Source organism: Haliotis rubra, unplaced genomic scaffold (genome assembly GCF_003918875.1).
Source record: "Haliotis rubra isolate DU_JTF1 unplaced genomic scaffold, ASM391887v1 Scf155, whole genome shotgun sequence".
Lineage (NCBI taxonomy): Eukaryota > Metazoa > Mollusca > Gastropoda > Lepetellida > Haliotidae > Haliotis > Haliotis rubra.
In genome coordinates, this window is record NW_025765503.1 from 308947 (window position 1) to 331096 (window position 22150).

General features: G+C 38.8%; 2 protein-coding genes across 3 annotated transcripts in view; one reads left to right on the forward strand and one right to left on the reverse strand.

The window, feature by feature from the left end:
* LOC124270817 (B-box type zinc finger protein ncl-1-like) overlaps positions 1-6585 on the forward strand; it is a 30426-nt gene extending 23841 nt beyond the window's left edge. The window contains 1 exon segment of the mRNA XM_046705875.1: positions 583-6585. Coding sequence (XP_046561831.1) covers positions 583-891 — 309 coding nt within the window. The 3' untranslated portion in view covers positions 892-6585.
* A 1564-nt stretch (positions 6586-8149) lies between these two features.
* The window catches only part of LOC124270820, a 40365-nt gene continuing 26364 nt past the window's right edge, over positions 8150-22150 (reverse strand). Inside the window, exons 3-7 of one of the 2 annotated variants that reach the window (XM_046705878.1) lie at positions 11738-12496; positions 11494-11704; positions 10242-10388; positions 8893-9586; positions 8150-8238 (exon numbers count right to left, since the gene is read on the reverse strand). In XM_046705878.1, coding sequence (XP_046561834.1) covers positions 9467-9586; positions 10242-10388; positions 11494-11704; positions 11738-12489 — 1230 coding nt within the window. In that variant the 5' untranslated portion in view covers positions 12490-12496 and the 3' untranslated portion in view covers positions 8150-8238; positions 8893-9466. Of the gene's footprint in view, positions 8239-8892; positions 9587-10241; positions 10389-11493; positions 12497-22150 lie in introns of both variants that reach the window. The other variant, XM_046705877.1, reaches the window with a different exon arrangement.

Sequence of the window (22150 nt, forward strand, 5' to 3'; positions counted from 1 at the left end):
ACTTTAAAAACCTTTCAATACTCTCCTTTTACTTTTCTATATACACACCTAAATATTTGACATAATCATAACTCGTAGACATAATCATGAAGAGTATTTTGCCATTGCGGGGGATACTGATGACTTTGTCTTCTTGTTTAACTTTGAGTTACCAAATAAATTGTACCCACCTCACTCAAACTCGATTGGGTATTTTTGCCATTTTCCATTAATTGTAAAAATATAATAAAGTTTAAATGTTATTTATATTGGCCCTGTTATATGAGAAACGATAAGAAAGACTGCAAGTTGCCAAGTTCTTGTGTTGAAAAAGAACCTCTGAATATACCTGTTATTTTATCTATGCACCGTGTGTACTCATGTAATATAAAATTTATTGAGCATTTACAAAAAGTCAGGCATACTTGTACGCAATAAACTTCATAAGAATTGAGTTTTCACATAAATATTTGAGTAATTTACGCAGATACGCAACTTATCTGTACCTCTGTACTTCCTGTTGAGACACCGACACAAGTATCTTCCTATCATACTGGGCGTGGAAATGAGCCACAAAGTTCAACATCTCTGTGTCTCTTGTAGGGCCACTGTGTGGTAGTGTTCAACGAGGACGGACAGTTCATGAGACGCATTGGTTGTGAGAACATCACCAACTACCCCAACGGCATTGACATCAGCGACGCAGGCGATGTCCTTGTAGGTGACAGCCACGGCAACCGCTTCCACGTTGCAGTGTTCCAACGGGATGGCTCTTTGATCGGAGAGTTCCAGTGTCCCTACGTGAAAGTGTCACGTTGCTGCGGGCTGAAGATCACCTCGGAGGGATACATTGTCACACTTGCCAAGAATAACCACCATGTTCTGGTGTTAAACACTTTATATATCACTTAACTCATGTGCCAATATTCCTCAGTGTAACTGTGGGGATTTACTATTGGATTCCTTTAGTTATATTATTATATTACTATTATGTTTACTGTTTATCCTTATATTATTATATTACATTTATTTAGGTCCACAATTAATACTGAATACAGGATAATGATTCCTTGAGGTAACTAACCTCTGTTGGCAAGATATATAGTTTTTTAAGCACAGATTTATATAACTGTATCCAATAGTCAGATTGTTAACATTTTGTCACGTTTTATGAACAGATTGGGTGTCCAGGGACAGTCAGTCTCCTAGCAGTAGATAAAAGTAACCATATTTGGGCTCATAATTGCCAATCAACCTTATGCAACATGCTTTATTTCTAGTCACATATACTCAGTCTTAACATGACCATTATTTTTTGCTGTGCCTTAAGGGATTATTGTTTTTTTTTCTGTGTTCATAGTATAAAGCTTTACAAGAGATCATATTATATTTTCATTGGTGATGTTGACCAAATTATCACTTTTGTGTTGTAAATTTATTCACCTTTTTTGAAGTTATTTGCATATACTATAGAGAAGCCAAGATTGCTCATGCAAAATGTTTGTATATCTAAAAGACCATTCATAGTTTTACCCACCATACTTATTTAGTGTATGCATCTAATCAAAATGTTGTTGTTTACTACTGTGTTAATTTCATATTGGTTTATGCCATTTCCTAATCTTAGGGCCATTTCATGGAAGAGTTAAATGTGAATATTTAGTTTTTCAAAGGTATTCCAGAAGATATATTTTATCCAGTAAATTTTTGGACTGCAGTTTAATGATTGAAGAGGTGTTGCTCCCTTTTGAGCTCACCCTCTTCTGTGCATTGTTTAGTCGTCTCCAAGTGTTGACGTTTCGGAACATTTCACTCCAGACAATCTAGTTTTAGCGGTCATCACAACGAGCTTTTCATTCATTTAGATGGTGTTCATGTTCTTTCAATTCCAGTTTTTGAATTTAACTCATAATACTGTAAAAAAAAATGTTAACTTTTTGAGATACTGTTTTATTATTGTCAACTCCTTTAAGGTTTTTGAACTGTTTGCATTTAGAGTTTTGAAGATTAATTTTCAAGTTTACCAAGTTTACTTTTGAAAAAAAAAAAAAGAAGAGGATTTCACATCCGTGTAAAGACTGATATTTCCATCTTGGTCTGGGTTCAATGAAGGGTAACGGGAGAAGAGTTGACATGTTTTAATAACAATAGATCAAGAAGGGTTTGTTATGGCCATCACTGGCAGAGGATGAGGAGAAATGTAACCAATCGTAGATGGCTAACGTTTTGCGTGCATGTTTTGAGACCAGACTGTTTTTATTATTAATATCAGGGGAGGCAGCGAAGTTGGCCTCCTCCCTCCTCTCCCTCCCTCCCTCCCCCTCCCCCAACTTCACAGGTACTCTGTGTCGGAGCTAGACAGGGACATTGTTATACATATACACATTATATATATACATATACATATTAATTTTTGGTGCTCTAACTGTACAGCTCTATTCAGGCTTTTAGTTTATTACATTATAGTTTTATTTCGTGTAGTTACAGTGTGGTCAATAGATGTCACACCTATACATGCGGATTATTCAGTTGAGAAACTTACCATTCTTATTATTGGAGAGAGAAGAGAGAGACAGAATTTAGTCAAATAGCACTAATCACTCCTACCTTGCCTGCCCAGTATTTAGTGACCAGTCAACGCTGACAGTTGTGGTGAGAGAAGAGTCAGCAGGTTGACGTGTCTACAATTAGGCGTTTTCTTTTATTTGGTATTATTCTGTATTATTTTTGAAATACTTTTCTATTAATTACACTTTTCATATACAATTATATATTTAATTGATGTTTTGCAATGTTATTTTTCCTAATATTCAGCTGATATTTTTTGATCATCTCCCTTTCTGTTGATTTTGTCAAAGCAATGCCCATTGGAGAGAGCTGCCATCTGATCACCGTGAAAAGACGACGGAATTCCAGGATTCACATTGGGCCGGCCACCTCTTGAAATAACACTTTACACTGTTGCAGGAGAATTGCAGTTGGTACTACTTGATTTTAACAGTTATTCATGTTTGGGTTGATCGTTCCAGTTAACTCAGTGTTTACTTACAGTTTTGCATTGAAAAATGATTTGTTTATCAATTGAAGCATGTGCTTTTTATTTTTTGCCATTCCCTAGTTTATGTTAATTTTTGAGAAAATCACATTGCAATGATATACAATGATACACAGGTAAAATCATTGTATTAGTTATTGTACACTGATTTTACTGTGTGCCGACTCCTCCGAGGCTTGAGTCTGTACCCCATGACAGGTATGCAGTTGTTTTGAGTCGTCAAAGTCGTCTTTTATGGGAAGGGGGGCGGGAGGGAGGGTACAGGGAATCAGCATTTCAACTTATGATACTTATTTACTCATATCTTGCTTTTTACAAACCGTGCCATATTTTAATGGCGGTCCTTGATCAAATTGTGTGTTGACCGTGATCTCTATTTTCCCTACTATCAGTATTTACTATTTACAATACCCAGTGTTGCTCATTCTTCTCTTATTGACATATATTTATGTAATTCAGCCTTCTTGCAGAAGCAGACGTTCAGAAATAAGCTCTTGAAAAATTATACATTGCCAAAAACTTTCCTATGCAGAGAACTGTTTTGTAAGTCCCTGACGCAGTTCAGAGTTTTTGAAGTTTTTGACAGCACTACTGTTTTATGTACTGTCATCTTCATCAAGACGTGAAAGAAGAATTCCTCATGTCGTCTTAGAGAAGCACAATGTAGTTTCTGAAGAAATAATTTGGATGTTTACATCCATCAGAGTTGTGATCTACATAATTGTTTTCAATAAGTGCCAAAATGATATACTTTACTTTTTTCCTATTTTCATAGCAAACATATCAGTCAAGCTGTCCCTTTTCATAATAATTGTTTTAAGTGACATTGGCATAACACCTGTTGACTACATGTACAATAGGCAGTATGCAATAGAAAATCAAATTAGAAGTAGTTTATGCCTCAGGTTAAATGTACAAACAAGATAGAGACATTTCGTTCCACAAATACTGACGAAATCATTGATGTAACAAATGTTTCAGAGTTCTTACTGCATTTATGCTATTTCAGGGGAGAAGAATTCCTGAAGTGTATTTCCAGAGTATTCTTTACACAAAAAACAAAAATTATTCTGTGAATTGAAGTTGTACATCACATTGTATGTTGAAAACGAAACATTTCATTTTGCGGAGGTCATTGCAGATATTGGCATAAGTTCCATATGAACAGGTCAGTTTTAGCCATGGTACAGTGCACTAAGTAAAATTTGCATTCATTTACCGAGTTATTTGAAGAAAAAAAATATATAGCATTAATGCTTTATGAAGTTCGTTTCACAAATAAAATGAGTGCCCAACCAGACTGCTACTTTAGACCTGTAGATTTAATATGAAAACGCATTAGTTTCTGCTGGTGTAGTCAAGAGTTGGAATACCAGTCCAGTGAACTGGTACATAATTTTGCTGCTGAAACAATGAAATCTTACACGGATCTGTGATGTGGTTTTGAAAATGTTATATTATACAACAGGATAGCAATAAACCTACCCTCAGAACTCAGTCAAGAATTTTCACATCACCGATTTTAAGATAAATGATTTTAATGGGAACCTGGCCTTTTGCATCCTTTTGAGTTGTTTTATTCACAGCACATATCTTCTATATTATATATATATGTTTATGTATAAGAAAACAGGGAGAGAAAAGTGATGTGAAAATTCTGATTGTAAACAGGGATCATTTTTCAATGATGGCTAAGGCTATTTATCCAATAGGTGCCTTGATAAAACCCAAATCGATTTGGTATCCCTTTATGTTTTTTCCTTGTTTTATATAAATTTACACTAACCGTGATGTACTGGTTTGCTCAATTGTCTGTTTGGATTTGTTTTCCTAAAGTTTATGTAGGACAGTTCTAAAGTAAAGCATTGAAGTTGTCATGTTCAGGATTCTGGCCATAGAAGATTTGTTTCAATCAGTTGACGTCTTTGAAGAGTTCTGTTAAGGAAGTCATTCTCCTTGTCCATTTGGATGATATTTGACGATTGTTGACAGGTGTCAACATTTATACAAGTTCATTCTGTTCCTGTGCTGGCTCCCTAGACAAGTAACCACAGGGATAAGGTTACAGATGATTGGCTAGCACAGTTGAGTGATTCTGTTCCAAGTTTATGACACAAGTTGTTTTTGTACTTGGGTACACTGCACATTGGTCTTCAGCATTCTTGTGCTTCACACTTTGCAATATTTTATTTTGTCCATGATCTTGCATACCTTCATTCCATAGTCAAATTGACAAAACTGTACAAAAGATTTGAGTTAGATTCTGTTGCCATGGTTACACGTAGGTTATAAGAAATCCACAAGTTCAGGGCAATTGTATTCCAAAGAGTTTTCAAAGATAGTTTCGGCCGTGACTTGGAAGAGGTGTGATGTAACCATATCTGTGTATTTTCTCCCCTATGCTGAGCCCTCCCTGTCCTCGTATTGATGCCAAGTTTATCTGCTTTCTGGTCCTATATTTTGCAGTCGCCCTTTGGTCTGTCATGAACCAGTCCGCCTCCCCCCAGGACTTCTTGCACCCCCTGCCCATCTTCTCTATCCCTGTCTGTTCTGTGTCTGACCCACCAAACAATGTATAAAGTACTTAACGCATTCCCATATAGCCCAGACGTGTTAAATATATGTATATGTTGTATTTTTGTACATTAGTGCTACCAGAAATTGTTACTTGTGCTGTTGTATAGTGTCATTTAGTTTCTAGTGCGATGTGGAAAATGCAAGTACTGGTCCAGCAAGTATAGTTGGAGGTATTTGGGACCTGGGTAGCTTTTGCTAGTGGGTCTTCCGGAAGTTCATGTAACTGATGCCCTTTTGGGTGGAATGTACTTGACTGGACTGATACAGTGGTGGTTGTCGTCGTTCTTTCCAATATCTAGTGCTATGGTGTAACATGTGGAGAAGATTCATTAGTCAGGAGATGTTGTAGGATAGAAAATTTAGTTTTGAAAGGTTTTTACCCCTCAGTGCATAATTAACAAGGTATTGGTACAACCTCTTTGAGTTCCTTTTATCAAACATTTTACACAGACACCCGTCTGATTTGCCAAATTTAAAACTTTTTACTTTTCTCATGAGATTTGAAATTTAGAATGAGTTTTATTTATATTCCAGTTGCATATATTTATTTCTACAACTAATCGTTATTTAATAATGGCATCGTTTTTATTCAAATGCGAACAATACCAAATTTTATATGTCACCTAATCCCCTTTTCTAAATATCGACTTTATATTTTATTATATGCATTATATTCCTCCTGCATGTGCAGAAGCAGTTTGTGCTGTCAGGAGAACAGGGTAGAGAATGGGGGGAGGGGGCAGGGGTGGTGTGTGTTGGGGACACAGCTAATGACAGACTGTTGGCATCCAACTCAGCATTACTCTTCCAGCCCTGTCATGGGGGTCCAGTAAAGCCTCGGAGAAATTGGTGGCAATATACACAAGTATTCATATACATATATTACTATTTTTGGAGGAGTCATCTGCGATTTCTTATATGTTTATGTGAAGGAAATTGTATGCAAAGTGGAATAAAGGTGTTCTTTCATTCAATGTTGGAGTTGATGAATTAGTGATTGTTGTTCAATTTGTCAATCAGCAATGTGGACATTCGCTAATATTTTGGTGATATTTCACATACTCTTGGATCCATTCCGACTGGCCAACATGAAGGAAATGCAAGGGGCATAACTCATGATGGAGAAGCCAAAGCCATATTCAGTATTAATCGACGGGTAAACATATTTTCCCAAGGAAGAATGATGTTTTAGGTTTTCTGTCCATTCATTTTTAAGTGTAAATTTCTTGCAAAAGGGGAACTGGCTGCTATGTTACTGAACATCTTTGAGTTGGGTTTGTAACTTGCATGTATATTGGCAACTAAAAGGGCAAATTGGCACTTGCAGTTGATTTGAGATTGCAAGAATGGAAAGCTAAGAGTTTGTATAGCCCAGGAGATTGCAAAACACTTGGACCTGAAGCATCATTGGAGTGGCGATGCTGTGAAAATCCTGCAGTCAGCAATTTCAAGCTGTATTTGCCTGCAGATGTTATGTTCAAGCTTCGAGATTTGATGCATCTTCTTGTTATGCACAAAATGCTCAAGATCTCATTGAGTCCCTGTGCTGGGTTCATCTTGGGAGAACAAGCTGTTCAAGTTCATGAAGCATATCGGTGTGAAATAATTCAAAACAGTTGTGATTAAAGCGTTTATATAAACAAATAGAGTACTAGTCCAGCCATGAATAAAACATATATAACATTAAAATAACCTTCTTTCCTTAAATAGTGTCATAAATATAAATGCAGTTGTGCAAAATACACCTGTTCTGTGGATAACCTTGCTCTTATGCAATGGGGCTCACTTGACTTCCACATAAAATCCAAATTTTATCATCCGGCAACAAATAAGACTAAATTGGTGTTTGATAAAACCTCTTGTATGATGAACATAAGTTGCTATTCATATATATTTTGGGTACACTTCTTAGTTCATAGGGGGCGGTGAGGTAGCCTAATGGTTAAAGCGTTGGCTCGTCACGCCGAAGACCCGGGTTCGAATCCCCACATGGGTACAATGTGTGAAGCCCATTTCTGGTGTCCCCCGGCTGTGATGTTGCTGGAATATTGCTAAAAGCGGCTTAAAACAAAACTCGGTCAGTCAGTCAGTCTTAGTTCATATGCCAAAACTAATCATTTTCTCATCCTCATGACCGCCTCCGTGGTGTAGTGGTTAGAGCGTCCGCCCGGAGAGCGGAAGGTCGTGGGTTCGATCCCCGACCGCCTCATACCAAAAGACGCGTTAAAAAATATGGTACTTGTTGGTCCCTGCCTGGCGCTCGGCATTAATGGGTACAACAAGGACTGGTCGGCTCGGAGTCAGTATAATGTGTCTGAGGGGTATTCATGCTTCACTGCGGAATGGTATCTCAGTGGGCTAGCACTATAAAACCAGCTTCAGTCTGGGCTAGTACAAGCAGCCGCACATACACATACACACGCATGCACGTCGTCATATGAGCGAAATATTCTCAAGTACGACGTAAAACCCAATTTCACCTCATCCTCATTACCTCAAAGAATTGCTGAAATGAATTAGTTGGTTACTTTCTGAATATTTTCATGGTACAGTCATGGTGTGTCTACAGTCAGCCTCAACGGTTACAAATCATCTACATAGCTTAATACTTGCCTGAAACAGGCATCCTCGACATTTGTAGGATATCCTGAGTTGGGGCGATATGTTAAGCCATATGTGTTGTGTGACAATGAACTGATGCAGTGGTCATGGGCTAGTGTATTGCCAAATGTTCAACCCATTTCACCTGATTAACGCAAACAGTGCAGGTATGCATACATAGCAGCTTAATATATACTATTCACACTTTGATTCAACAGAAAACTATGATGTGGGGTCTAATTTGGTTTAAATATCTAAGCTTATTGTAAGTATGGATCCTAGGTTTCAGTATATCATTTCATCTTGTGGATCCCATACCTGCTATTGACAGGTGCTGTGTACTTGTAAATGACTCGTTCCCAAATGGTTGATTGGTGCCGTGAAAACCATTTTTATGGTTACTTATGTATCAAGTGCATAAGTGGTTGTTTGCCTAAAGAAGGGTTACTATAATATTATTTATCCAGTTTTAAATGGATACAATTTCAAATTTTAAATCTTTTAAGTAAAATTGGGAATTTTTGTGATCCTTACCAAATTGTGAGTAGTATAGAATGTCAATATGCATACAGAGACAAGTCAATACCTGGTCTTTCAACTCTAAATATACAATAATTGTTTTCAAAACCTATTGAGAACCAAAGAATGATGAAGTCATACAGCTGAAGCTAACAAAAAACTGGCCATCAATGCCACAAGACACTTTAAGATCCGGGTTAGAAGTTGTCTTCAGTAACCTGTGTTTGTCATGTAACAGGCCGCTGACTTGGTTAACACAGGTCATGTCCATGCGTAGACTGATGCTTATGCCGTTGATCACTGGGTTGTTTGGTCCAGGCTTAACTGCCACCATATATATGGAATATTGCTGAGTTCTGTGCTAAACAACAAACACAACAAACATGAATATGTCAACCAAGTCAGAAAGCCTGACCACCTGATACATAGTTGCCTTTTGCAATAAGCATGGTCACCATTTAAGCATATCACTTGCAAATGCCATTCAAAGACTCTAACAATTCTTTGTTAATCTGGACATAGTCATTCTGAAAGTCATCCCACAGATTTACATGGTTTCATAGTGCAATACTTCTCTCACCAAGAACGCATGTACTGCTGAAATATTTATATACCTATTTATACATCTTGGCAATAGAAGTGGTAGGTTGCACAAAAGGATAAGATGTCAAGGCATGGAACTTGGGTTGTGATATCATGGTTATGTATAGTCCAGCAATTTCAGACAATGTAGCTTCAGGAAGGGTTGTCTCCCTTTGTTGTATTGGGTGAACTGTGAGGTTGCGTCTGCTCCCTGGCTTTCTGTGATTGGAGGTTGAACAGGAACTGGCGCACTTCTGGTGACCTCAACAGTGCCTGTGTAAGGAAGCAATGTCATACCTTATTGTGTTAAGCTTTTTATGTGAGAAAAAACAGGTACATCTGAGTATTGTAATAGGGTATATGATGATGTTTGTGGCGTTGCACAAAGATTGGGCTCAGCAATTCAGTTCAATCAACATGACAACAAAGCAGTTGTAAACAACATACTACATCCCTTCAAAATAAAATAATGAATGCACCATTCTCTGGAAATGAATTTTGCTGTCAAATCTCAAATACATCCTTTATCAATAAAAATTATTTTTAACACAATTCTCAAATTAGCAAAGGGCACCATTTCATCACTCTTGTATACAAAGTTCTATGAACATTTCACAGTATTAGGTGCTCTATGTAGAAACAAATCCCAATATCAGCCCAAATATAAGTTCAAACTTAATTCCATGAAAACTGCACTGAGACAATGAATGAATATTTTAATTAATCTTGACCCCTTTTGAGAATCAAATTACATTCAGTACTGAAGGGCCAAAGAGGTATGTAGGGTCTTAAATATGAGTGAGTGAGTTTGCTTTAGAGCCTCTTTGATCAGTATTTCAGTTAAATCACAACTTGACAACCATGAGCTAGATGACCATGAACATGGAATCATGAAAAACAGGCCAGAAATACACAGTTTGAAACACACCATTTTCTTCTCCGTCAACACCGCATCAAGCATACTGGGTTGGAAGCCGACATCTGATGTGTCCGGTGTCACAGAACCTGTCATCTGTCGTCGAGTGTCGTCGGATGTGTAGGAGCTCAACATGGCTATATCTGCCACAGTGTCTCCCTGAAGACAAAAAAATATGGGAACAGGCATCAGATGATTGTGGAGAATGAAGTCAAATACCATAGTACAAAACACAAGTACTCTTGACAAGGGTTCAGTTTGTACAACTATTGCGCATCATACTGTGGTTCATTATTGAAATGTCCCTTTGGTATGTGTGTGCATCTGGCTTACCATGCTCTGAACAGTAGTAATCAGTTGTATCCCAGAATACCAGTTTAATGTGGGATGTCAGCCTGAATTGACAAACTTTTTACACCTTGTTTCCTCGAAAACCAATGAGCACAGGTATGGCGCTGACAAACCTAGAAAGTGGGATTCGAACCCAGTATCTTTTGTCTCTGAACTCCGCTGCACCTCAGAAGACTGGACCACAAAAGGTGTCATTCAGTCTCGGTATGTTATGAATTTGATTAACATCTGATGAACATTTTATTTATTCCTACGTCAAATTGATGGATGTTTTTATGATGCATGAAAAATGGTTATGATGCAATGGTTTAACGACCATTGAGAAAATATGAATGCATGAAAGTGCAAGAATGAAGGTGATTGCTGGCTGGCTGAGTATGGTTTCATAGCCATTCTTAACAATATTCCAGCATGAATACCCCACTCAGACACATTATACTGACACCAGAAGTCCTGGGCATTACCCAAGCACCAGGCAGGTACCAACAAGAACCATATTTTAACGTCTTTTGGTATGACGTGGTGTCGGGAGGACGCGCTTTAACCACTAGGCTACAACCATTTAAGATAATGGCAAGTGCAACAATGAAGGTGATTGAAGGCATGATTAAAGGTGATGGAAAAACAACACCCCTGAACCCCAAATGGAAGAGCCCATGCATGTGCTATTCATGAAAAGAAGCTGTCAGTGAGGGTGGAAAATGATTAATTCCAGATGCATGGAAGTTGAAAGTGTGATGATCTATCTGTTATCATCAGCACGAGCCCTCAATAATTATGCTGTGTATATATGCTTTTCTTATCTACAAAGAGCTACTGGACAGCTGTGTAATGTTTTTTCCATAATCATGATAATGAATTCATGCAGAGTGACTATTACCACTAATATCATTTGACTGAACATGTAACCTACCTCGCTCTCACTTCTCTCTCGGGATCTGCGACCTCCTTCAGAGATGTGGCTCCCTCTACGACGTGAAGTAGAACCTGTGTCCACACCATCCCTCTTTTCTTGATTGGATGATACACAACTGCTCCCACCATCACTGTAGGCATCCATTCGATCATCACACTGCGACTCGCGCCCAGACATACGACTCTCACACTGCGACTGACGCCCAGACATACGACTCTCACACTGTGACTGACGCCCAGACATACGACTCTCACATCGTGACTGTTGCCCAGAAAGACGTTCGTCACACTGCGACTGTCTGCCAGATATACGAACTTCACCTTGTGATTGACGCCCTGACACGTGACCTTCACGACTGTCGATATCAGTACCTGATTGTTCCCGTCGGGATCGTTTCTTTGGTGAAACAGATGATCCACTTGATGAGTTGCTGCTTGTAACAGCAACAGGATGACTGGTCACTGACTGGCCAATGACATTAGAGGATACACAGGTTGTTGCTGACTGGCCGATCACTACACACGATACTTGAGGAGGTACAGACCGTACAGCATAGTTATCAGATCCTGTGTCACTCGGCATCTCAGACTTCATGACAATGCTAGCAGGCATGGCAGACTGCACAACAACAGTATCAGTTCCTGGAACACTTGACATCACAGACCTCATGACAACAGAGTTAGTTTCTGCATCACTTGGCACCGAAGACCGTATCCCAACACCTGGCATATTACCAGATACAGGCCCATCATCAGATGCACCGAGTTGTTGGTCCATCCAGTTAACCTCACCAGATGACATGTAACAATCTGACAACAGCTGTGACCGAGATGACTGCAATAAACTCTCAAAGAACATCTGTGCTGCCTTACTCTCCTGGTGGATGTCGTCCGTCACCATAAAGGTTGGTTCCAGCGCTGAGGCTGGGATGTCCTCAAGGCCAGATTGCTCCCCTTGCATCATGGATGAGTGCTCCGGCCGCTGGTTGTCCATCAAGGTGCTGAAATATACACACAACTAGAGCAGGTGAGTGAGTTTAGATTTACGCCGCTTTTAGCAATTTTCCAGCTTTAGGGACCGGATAATTTATGGCCAGGGGGGGTGATGATGATTTTTATGGAGAAGCATGTACAATGTGAATGCGCCCCCCCCCATTTTTTTAATGCATTACAATGTAAGTGACCCCCATGCATGTCATGTACAAAATCAATGACCCCCCTCCCCACCAATATTTTTAAGCATAATTTTAAAATATATTTATGTACAAAATTGCTGACCGCCCTAGAAACGTGTACAAAATTGATGACCCCCCCTACCTCCCCAGAACAAAATGGGTGACCCCCTCTTAAAATCATCATCACCCCCGCTAGCCATAAATTATGAACGGTACCTTATAACACCAGTGGACAACAGAATTGGGCTTCACACATTGTACACTGTCTGTGGGGAATTGAACTCTGGTCTTTGGCATGATGAGTGAATGCTTTAACCACTAGGCTACCCCACTGCCCCACAGACATATAGAAAAGCATTTGCATGTCATGCATACTCAGTGACAGTCCAATCCCCAACACTTCCTCAAAGACATAATTTTCCCATTAGAAAGCAGAAACAATGAACCATTTCAACTTGACAACAGGTGACAGATTACATCACACACGGGCCAATGCAGTACAACTTTGAAACGGAAAGTCCTGTGCCTCCTGATACCTTAATCACAAAGTTATAACCACCTCTTGTTGAGTGTATTAATTTTGATAGATTGATGTCCAATGCAGTTCAACTTTGAAACAGAAAAGACTTCGCCTGTAGACCTTAATACCAAGGTTTGAAGCACTTCCAGTCCAATGACCTTCAACTTCGACAAGAATGGGTTACTGAAGATCAATTCTAACCTGGTTCTTCACAGGTTTGGGTGAGTGAGTTGGGCGTCACTTTCATAAGCCCTGCAGCAATAACAGTGAATGGGTGAATTTAGTTTTACACCGAACTCAGCAATATTCCAGCTATACGGCGGCAGTCTGTAAATAATCGAGTCTGGACCAGACAATCCTGTGATCAACAGCATGAGCATCGATCTGCGCAATTGGGAACCGATGACATGTGTCAACCAAGTCAGCGAGCCTGACCACACGATCCCGTTAGTCGCCCCTTACGACAAGCATGGGCTACTGAAGGTTCATTCTAACCCGGACCTTCACGGGTCCAGTGAGTGAGTATGGAAATTGGGCTCAATGCCACTTTAAACAGTATTCCAGTTCTATCATGGCATGTTAGCTTCCTGTTGGAGGACAGCCTAAAGTCATGCAGGTGTTAGATGTTTACAACCTTAATGAAACCATCACAGGCATGGTTCCGACAAACCTAGAAACATAGTCAAGTTTGTTTCAAATATTCCGACACGTGTCACTGCTTCATTGTTGTGAGATGTAACATTGTCTGTTATAACCCCATTCAGGGATTTACATGGAGTACTGAATTTGAGGGTCCCTGGAACTCATACTCTTAATTTTCAGGGGTCCTGGACAACAAAATGTGGGTCCCAGACACTTAAATATTATTATTAATACTGTTATTGTATTGTGTATCATGATCATCACATTGTTACAGTAATTACATTGCAAATGATACCATAACCCAGCTGATAGCAAACTCAGTGATAACTTATTGTCACTTGATTGGAATTTTTACAAAATGTATTCAGACCTTTTCTGAGTCCCTGTGGATGCGTTAATACATTTTGTTGCGTCCATTGTCAATTTTTATGTGTATAAGACGCAGGAATTCGCGTCCTGTAAATCCCTGCCCCTTCCCTTTTTCCAACGCCATGTCAAGAGACACAAAACACACAATAACAAGGAGAAAATGACTTCTTCAGACATGAAAAATTAGAAAAAATGGCATTTTCAGTTAGGTCAACAAGTATTATTCCACAAATCCAACTTTAGTCAGTTTCTTTAGAAAGTGTTTAAATTAAAATTTAACATACATTATTTTGGGAATTACACATTTTTAGTAATTAACACCTGTAAGACATTGTAATCCCAATCGATGTTTAAACGGTTTTAACAGCTTTTGAAACGGTTACATTTATCTTAGACATTAACTGTGCAATAAAACTTGCTCATATCATTTGTAGTAAGAGGCATTAGTTCCAAGAAACTCACTTACCACTAGTCCATGAATAACATCATTTATACATAAATTTGAACTCTTTCACTACCATGTTTTCTAGACCATCAACACGATCTGCACCTGATCGTCACATTAACCTTGTGATCTTCCATCCTCAACAGAAGAAGCAAACAGTGCTAAATCATCCATATCATTATTTATTTATCTGGCGTAACTGCAAAATTTATATTGAGCCATAAAGAAAACTACTTAACATAGTACCCGAACACATGTAGCCTGAGCACAATGTAGTGTTTGAATTGTTAATATCCATGCAGAAAGAGCCCTGCCTATGATTGTGGAACACAGGTCAACCGAGACTCGGTTTCTGAACCTAACAATCACAAACAGCCATACATTATTAAAGCGTAATAGCATTGCCTAAATTTGCTTTTGCCAGTCTATAATTTGTAATATCATTCTTGCGTTTATCATTCCTTCATTCTACTTAATATTGCAAACAAATTGATAAGCTTTACCTTGTGTTTGGGTAAATTTCTTCTTTGAAGAAATACAAATTTAATTATGCAAAATGCAGCATCTAGTATTAATAATCATTGATGACTTAGCAAGAATTCTTCCACCATATGACCAGAATGAAACCCGTTTCAAATGCAGATGCCATCAGAGTTGCTGTGAAATTCACCAACATGTACATGTTCCCCTGTAGTACTGTCAGTTTGAGAAGATTTTACTGTGATCAGCGCTTCAATAAACCAAGAGTTATTTCCCTTTGACCATATCATTCTAATAGGTGAAGCACTGTCCTGAAGCCAGTCACCATGCTGTGTAATGGGTCTGAGATGTGAGGTGAGGTGAAATTGGGTTTTATGTCGTGCTTGAGAATATTTCGTTCATATGACAACGTGCATGCGTGTGTATGTGTATGTGCGGCTGCTTGTACTAGCCCAGACTTAAGCTGGTTTTATAGTGCTAGCCCACTGAGATACCATGCCGCAGTGAAGCATGAATACCCCACTCAGACACATTATACTGACTCCGAGCCGACCAGTCCTTGTTGTACCCATTAATGCCAAGCGCCAGACAGGGATAAAAAAAACCCAAGTACCATATTTTAACGTCTTTTGGTATGACGCAGTCGGGGATCGAACCCGGGATCTTCTGCTCTCCGGGCGGACGCTAAAACCAATACACCACGGAGGCGCTCTATGGGTCTGAGAATGGGTAAAGGATGCCCAAACACACAGTCAACAGCCAAACTATCAGTGCACATCATAAAAGTGCCACAATACGTAACAGTTAGAAACTAAACTTAAAAGTCAAGTAGTCCTTGTGATAAGTCAATGCTAAAAGATGAAGATTAAGGTTGTCCCACAGTTCAATACAATACAGGTAAGTCACACATCACCTGCTTATCATTCTCACATTTCTCACATGGCTGATCCACCTTTACAAGTATACTGGCACATGTAACGGTGAATGATAATGAGACATCCCCTTTAAGACACGAATAAAAAAAAGTAAAGCAATATTAAAGGGATTTTTAACCTACATGTCTTAATTACTGGTTTTGTTGCATATAATCAATCCTCTTGTGGCTTTAGTCCATTGCATAAAACAGGAGAGCAGAATAAAGGGAAAGTCTCATCTTTCTTTATAAATTGTATTCATAACTGTTCACTGCAAAATATATCATATTATGTAGTGTGGCCTGCCTCAGGCAGCATCTGCAGATTGTAGACAAGGTGCTTGTGGCCCAATTCCTCTTTGTAAAGAAACTTCCTTACTTCAGTTGTTATAACCTTGTGTGAGTTTATGCTGCATCATACAAACATTTCACAAGCGTGTGATCATGGCATGATAACACTATTAACAGCATTTGAACCAAAACGTCACATATATTGAATTAAAGAAGATGTATATCCACAGAACTATCCCCCTTCTTAAAGAACATATCAATTTACCATTCTCTATATTAAACCATTACCCAATATGACAATACAGCTAATTATAGATGTGCCTTAAATAAATCCAGCAAACTAACCACGATTAATTTCATCCTACTCAGTAGGCAGCCATACAACATGTTAAACCACTGAAAACACTTCAATAGAAAATGAACAAGCTAATAATGGCAATGTCGCTGCAGCAATATGATCAGGCCAAAATAAATAAATTATTTGAATTTCATGCCCACTGAATCACTACAAAACACCCAATCTTGCACCATCTTGTGAACTGACCCGTGAAGATCCGGGTTAGAACTGGTCTTCAGCAACCCATGCTTGTCATAAGAGGCAACTAACGGGATCGGGTGATCAGGCTCGCTGACATATGTCATCGTATCCCAATTGTGTAGAAAGATGCTCATGATGTTGATCCCTGGATTGTCTGGTCCAGACTCGATTATTTACAGACCGCTGCCATATAGCTGGAATATTGCTGAGTGCGGCATTAAGCAACAAACCAACCAACCATCTTGTGAATTTCAAGTACCGGTATCTACAGATGAAAAACTCCTAGTGTGTGTACTAGCATTCCATTATTTGCCAAAATCCATCTTATACGTGGAGCTGTTCATAATTAATCTCCACAAATGCCCTGAATAAATTGTTCAAAAGAAATTCAAATATTAAACACAAAAAATGCCCCCAAACTCACACAAAATGAATTTAGACTGAAAGCCTCTCATCAAGAAAGCGACAATACCCAAAAGTTATCATTAATCATAAAGGCAATAACGATTCTTTAGATCATTTTCTCATAACTGCCAGATAACTTTGTCATTCATATCATAACGTTTTTCATTTGTCTCTCTTCTTGAGGCTCTGGAACACCTCAACTGGAAGTTTAGACCAAGAAGAAAGGTAATTTTCAAAGGCCATTTATTGACACAATCCATGAACAATTTATAACTGTTTAGCATAAAAATGAAAACTACACGATAAAATACAAACAAAATCAAAATCAAAAACAAAAATACAATGCCTTGGCTCAAATTTATACAAAAATGTCAACGAAAAGTATAATTAATGACTGCTGCCTTGCACAGGGTTACACACCCAAGCAAGCACTCCACCATATCCAATAATCCCGTTTATAATTGACTCAAGTCGGCACTTTATTTCCGCTCCAAGAACTTTAAGTAAACACCCAGCAGATTACCCAGCGTCCTGTATGTGTGCTATATTGTGCTGTATGTCCAGAATAGGCACTATTACACTGTTCTTCTACATAAAACAAACTAACATACCCGGAACCGCGCAAGGGGGACGCTCCATACAATGGGTAATATAGAGATTTGTGTATGACGTTATGTCAGCATCAGTCTGACACTGATAGGGGTCAAAGGCCACCGGCAGGCAATACTCGCAGAAGTCTATGCTATTCAGATGATAAAATTTAATCAGGAATTTCAATTGAGGCAAAAAGCTTTAGGACTTTGCGCTTCATTTATATTCATTAGTTTTCATGGGAAAATTTGGCCAGCGAGGTCTGTGCCTCAGGATATTGAGGTGACTTATCTCAAATGCTTTTATTAAGAAATGTTTGCTCTGTCGATGCACTGAAATATTCTGTAAGATATATGAATATGTTTTACACGTTGTATGCTCTTTTTAAAGGAGGTATTTATTCCAATCACTCCGTCAGAGATATGTTTGAAAAAAGAATGTTGGTTCTAGAGAGATCATGGTGAACTGAATAGTTTAAACGTGCTGAAATGAAATGAAAATTATGTCACCATGTTAAAACTAGAATATGCAGTTATTGGCAGGATGGGAGATGCTGTTATGCTGATCTGTGTGTTACATGTGAATCTGAATTAATACCAACTGGAACTTTCACATCTTAGATTAGCAGTTTGATGAAATAATAGTTTTCAAAAACTCATGCTGAACCTGAACTATACGTTGTCATTCACTGCACCTAAAACATACACAAGGTGTGATACTCGGGGTAACAAATTGATTATACTTATCAGTCCCCCAAAATAATGTGCCACAGATTTTCCAAATGGTAAAGTCGATCTGCGCAATTGGGAACTGATGACATGTGTCAACCAAGCCAGCAAGCCTGACCACCCGATCCCGTTAGTCGCCTTTTACGACAAGCATAGTCGCCTTTTGTAAAGTCCCCCATGAAATGCCACTAGTCCTTCCTGAATTGTACTAGTCACAAACAAGCATAATTTCATCAAATCCTGGTGTAATAAAATCAGTTGGAAGTCAAAATATTGCAAACCATTTTGTTGTCCAGCTGTTTACTTAAAGAACAGAAACTATCCCAGCTGGCATGCTTCGTCCACTATATTCTGCCCCCTGGTTTAAAACACTTACACTCATTTTCACTTGAAAGCGTGAAAGCGGAGACAGGTTAGAAATAAGGCGTTCCTCTATCAAAAGAACAGTATGTGTTCATTAGGATTCAGTCTTGGCAGTCTGAGGACCGCCTCAGTGATGTAGTGGTTAGAGCGTCCGCCTGGAGAGCGGAAGGTTGCGGGTTCGATCCCCGACCGCGTCATACCAAAAGACGTTAAAATATGGTACTTGTTGGTCCCTGCCTGGCGCTCGGCATTAATGGGTACATCAAGGACTGGTCGGCACGGAGTCAGTATAATGTGTCTGAGTGGGGTATTCATGCTTCACTGCGGCATGGTATCTCAGTGGGCTAGCACTATAAAACCAGCTTCAGTCTAGGCTAGTACAAGCAGCCGCACATACACACGCATGCACGTCGTCATATGAGCAAAATATTCTCAAGCACGACGTAAAACCCAATTTCACCTCACCTCACCTTGGCAGTCTGCTAAACGGGAAACCAGACAATTTCCAGACAATAATTGCTGGGATAAACAATTGTGCAGATTAGCAAGGTTTCACTTAACAGACGTAGTAGTGTATCTAACTGCTCTAGTACAGATCAAACTCTCTTAGTGCTACATGTAAATGTAAGTACTTGAGTTATCATAGTTGTAGCATTTTACAATCATTTGGAGTATTGGCGATCTGACTGTATTGTCAGCTGTTTCACTGCTTAAAGCACCAACCACCGTCTATCGGCAAGCATATTTCTGGTTAGCATCTCAGGGCAATTTTTCAAAATAGAAAAAACATCCCGATACATTTGCAGATAAAACAAGACAAAAAAAGCCTCTGCCCGTGGGCCGTTCTGTTTACCCATAATCCTGTGCTGCAGTGATGAATATCTCCGCAACACATGTCTTCTAATAAGACACCTGAAGGTGAAGCTCTTTAAAAGTTCCCATTGTGCGATGAGCTGATAGCTTAGTGATAATACTAGACATATGCCCGTCTTCAAAGGAAGACACTCAAACTTCAATCACCGGTATTGCCCTCATTGTGCTCAAGGCATTGAGCCTCACCTTAAGTTATCAACAATTTTCACATTTTTTTGTGATGTAAGTTTGGATTATTTTGCATTGTGGGCATGAAAACCAACTGGTAATTCAGAACAGGTAAAACATAGCTCAGGGCACATTTATGTGATATTTATGCCCCAAAATTAATGCCAAGGATTGAATAAAGACCAAGTATAAGTTTTATATGCAAATATGTGATGCCTAATGAGATATTGACATGTGAGTGAGTGAGTGAATAATTCAGTGAGTGAGCCAGTGAAGAGGGGCTAAAATTGCTTGGAATAGTATTCCAATGTCAACTTACTGTAGGAGGAAAGGTTGAACTGATGCAGTTCTCTGCCTTTACCATCATTGTGAGTGAGTGAGTTTAGTTTTATGCTGCTTTAAGCAATATTCCAGCCGTATCACGGCGGGTGACACCACAAATGGGCTTCACACATTGTACCCATGTGGGGAATCGAACCCGGGACTTCAGTGTGACAAGTGAACGCTTTGACCACTTTAACCACCATCATTGTGAAACTCACAAGCATGGGTACCCGGTTTATCATCACAGACAAAGTAACTTGAACAGGATAAACAAGGATTCAAATCTTTGATTGTGTTTTTCTGGCACACTCGAGAGCTGCATCTCTGCATTGAGTTTGTGAGTGAAATGTGCCAGCCAAACAGGTACAATATGTGAGGCCCATGTCTAGAGTCCCCTGCTATCACATTGTGGGGATATTGATACATCAAATGTAAACAGAGGTAAACCTCTACAGCAGTCATACTTTATAGCACTGCATCCTGTTAAGTATACAGATCAATGTAAACCTCTACAGCAGTTATACTTTATAGCACTGCATCCTGTTAAGTATACAGATCAAAGTAAACCTCTACAGCAGTTATACTTTATAGCACTGCATCCTGTTAAGTATACAGATCAAAGTAAACCTCTACAGCAGTTATACTTTATAGCACTGCATCCTGTTAAGTATACAGATCAAAGTAAACCTCTACAGCAGTTATACTTTATAGCACTGCATCCTGTTAAGTATACAGATCAAAGTAAACCTCTACAGCAGTTATACTTTATAGCACTGCATCCTGTTAAGTATACAGATCAAAGTAAACCTCTACAGCAGTTATACTTTATAGCACTGCATCCTGTTAAGTATACAGATCAAAGTAAACCTCTACAGCAGCTATACTTTATAGCACTGCATCCTGTTAAGTATACAGATCAAAGTAAACCTCTACAGCAGTTATACTTTATAGCACTGCATCCTGTTAAGTATACAGATCAAAGTAAACCTCTACAGCAGTTATACTTTATAGCACTGCATCCTGTTAAGTATACAGATCAAAGTAAACCTCTACAGCAGTTATACTTTATAGCACTGCATCCTGTTAATTATACAGATCAAAGTAAACCTCTATAGCAGTTATACTTTATAGCACTGCATCCTGTTAAGTATACAGATCAAAGTAAACCTCTACAGCAGTTATACTTTATAGCACTGCATCCTGTTAAGTATACAGATCAAAGTAAACCTCTACAGCAGTTATACTTTATAGCACTGCATCCTGTTAAGTATACAGATCAAAGTAAACCTCTACAGCAGTTATACTTTATAGCACTGCATCCTGTTAAGTATACAGATCAAAGTAAACCTCTACAGCAGTTATACTTTATAGCACTGCATCCTGTTAAGTATACAGATCAAAGTAAACCTCTACAGCAGTTATACTTTATAGCACTGCATCCTGTTAAGTATACAGATCAAAGTAAACCTCTACAGCAGTTATACTTTATAGCACTGCATCCTGTTAAGTATACAGATGAAAGTAAACCTCTACAGCAGTTATACTTTATAGCACTGCATCCTGTTAAGTATACAGATCAAAGTAAACCTCTACAGCAGTTATACTTTATAGCACTGCATCCTGTTAAGTATACAGATCAAAGTAAACCTCTACAGCAGTTATACTTTATAGCACTGCATCCTGTTAAGTATACAGATCAAAGTAAACCTCTACAGCAGTTATACTTTATAGCACTGCATCCTGTTAAGTATACAGATCAAAGTAAACCTCTACAGCAGTTATACTTTATAGCACTGCATCCTGTTAAGTATACAGATCAAAGTAAACCTC